This window comes from Sinocyclocheilus grahami, unplaced genomic scaffold (assembly GCF_001515645.1).
Source record: "Sinocyclocheilus grahami isolate Dianchi unplaced genomic scaffold, SAMN03320097.WGS_v1.1 scaffold233.1, whole genome shotgun sequence".
In the NCBI taxonomy this organism is placed as follows: Eukaryota; Metazoa; Chordata; class Actinopteri; order Cypriniformes; family Cyprinidae; genus Sinocyclocheilus; species Sinocyclocheilus grahami.
In genome coordinates this window covers 3,289,341-3,291,241 of record NW_015505412.1, presented here as the reverse complement: position 1 = coordinate 3,291,241, position 1,901 = coordinate 3,289,341, and the positions used below count along the sequence as shown (strand labels likewise).

General features: G+C 37.6%; 1 protein-coding gene across 9 annotated transcripts in view; it reads left to right on the top strand.

Annotated features, from left to right (window-relative positions):
* picalmb (phosphatidylinositol binding clathrin assembly protein b) overlaps positions 1-1,895 on the top strand; it is a 20,297-nt gene extending 18,402 nt beyond the window's left edge. For all 9 annotated transcript variants that reach the window (XM_016288637.1, XM_016288638.1, XM_016288641.1 and 6 more), the window contains one exon: positions 1,340-1,895. Coding sequence is in view for 1 of the 9 variants with exons in the window: in XM_016288639.1 (XP_016144125.1) it covers positions 1,340-1,354 (15 nt within the window). In the remaining 8 variants the exon portion in view is untranslated. The remainder of the gene's footprint in view (positions 1-1,339) is intronic.
* Positions 1,896-1,901: the final 6 nt, after the last annotated feature.

Sequence of the window (1,901 nt, the reverse complement as noted above, 5' to 3'; positions counted from 1 at the left end):
TCGGTTACGACGATGAACTGCAGTCAGGTCGAGACCCCGATGAGGACGATGAGCATGCAGATGAGCTTCCCTGAGATGGTTTCTGACAGTTTGTGCAGAAATTCTTTGGTTATGCAAACTGATTGTTGCAGCAGCTGTCCGGGTGGCTGGTCTCAGATGATCTTGGAGGTGAAGATGCTGGATGTGGAGGTCTTGGGCTGGTGTGGTTACACGTGGTCTGTGGTTGTGAGGCCGGTTGGATGTACTGCCAAATTCTCTGAAATGCCTTTGGAGATGGCTTATGGCAGAGAAATTAACATTCAATTCACGGGCAACAGCTCTGGTGGACATTCCTGCAGTCAGCATGCCAATTGCATGCTCCCTCAAAACTTGCGACATCTGTGGCATTGTGCCGTGTGATAAAACTGCACATTTTAGAGTGGCCTTTTATTGTGGCCAGCCTAAGGCACACCTGTGCAATAATCATGCTGTCTAATCAGCATCTTGATATGCCACACCTGTGAGGTGGATGGATTATCTCGGCAAAAGAGAAGTGCTCACTAACACAGATTTAGACAGATTTGTGAACAATATTTGAGAGAAATAGGCCTTTTGTGTACATAGAAAAAGTCTTAGATCTTTGAGTTCAGCTCATGAAAAATGGGGGCAAAAACAAGTGTTGCGTTTATAATTTTGTTCAGTGTATATATTTTTTCTAGTTAAACAGATGTTTTAAGATATTTCATCACTTTATAAAAGTATTTTAAATGTTAAAATTATTTTATAAAAATAAAATTGACTATTCTTTCTGAATACTTTTAAATTTAAGTATATATTAAACATGTAATTTTATTTTTCAACAATTGATTTAATTATATGTAAAATAACAGTAGCAATAAATGACTGAATTCACCTTTAAAACTGTGGCCTGATAATATATTTTAAAAAGTCATGGAGATTTCTATATGGATTATATTTTTTCTAGTTGTGCACAGATATTTCAAGATATTTCATCACTTTTTCATTTTCTGTGAGTACAGTCTGTATGAAATGATTTTTAAAATACTTATCCAGTAACCACAAACTGGAAAAGTCATGAAGTAGAAACCCTGCAACTTTCTGTAACACCTCTAAAACGTCTTTCCTTTTCGGTTGACATCAAACCCTCCTCTCCTCCAAACTGTCATACAGAGACTATTCACAATCCAATCAGTTCCCAGTCCCGGTCTACACTGGTTTCATTCATAAATGTGTCACGTTTTGGAAGTGACATGGGTCGCGAACGCTGTTTCTTGTAGACTGAACACACTGTTGTTTAAAGTATCTTTTTAATTGTACGTTTAATTGTTGCTTTCTCCAGATGCAGTTTATGTAACACAAAATGAAGTTGATCCCTGATGTCAAACCATTAAGCTCCGTCCTCTGTGCTGGGATGCTCTTCAGAGGACCGATCCCACAACATACTCGACGTCAAAGATGTAAACCAAGTGTGTTGAAAGACTGGGAGCATACTGCAATCATTTCGTAATTTGTTTAAGATGTCAAGTGATGCTGCTGTTCAACCCATAAAGGGATTCCTCATACATTTTATAATCTGTTAAGGTAGGTAAGGGCATTGAGAGGCTTGGATCTTTTGTGTTCTGAGAAGCTATATTTAGATTTTCCTGCTAGGTTGTTTTTTTCCTTCAACCGGGAGCTTCTGATGAGAGGTCTTGTGGCAAACATCGAGCTAAATCGCAGTATAACTCAGCATCTGATATAGTACGTGTTATGAAATAGTAACAGTAACTTTGTTTTACATTTTATCTTTTAGTTTCGACTTTAATTGTATTCACCAGTAGACCTTTCTTGTGTGTCGTTTGTATTTATTTATGATTAATGCCTAAAAAATAAAACGGGAGAGTTTACAAAGTACATCGTGG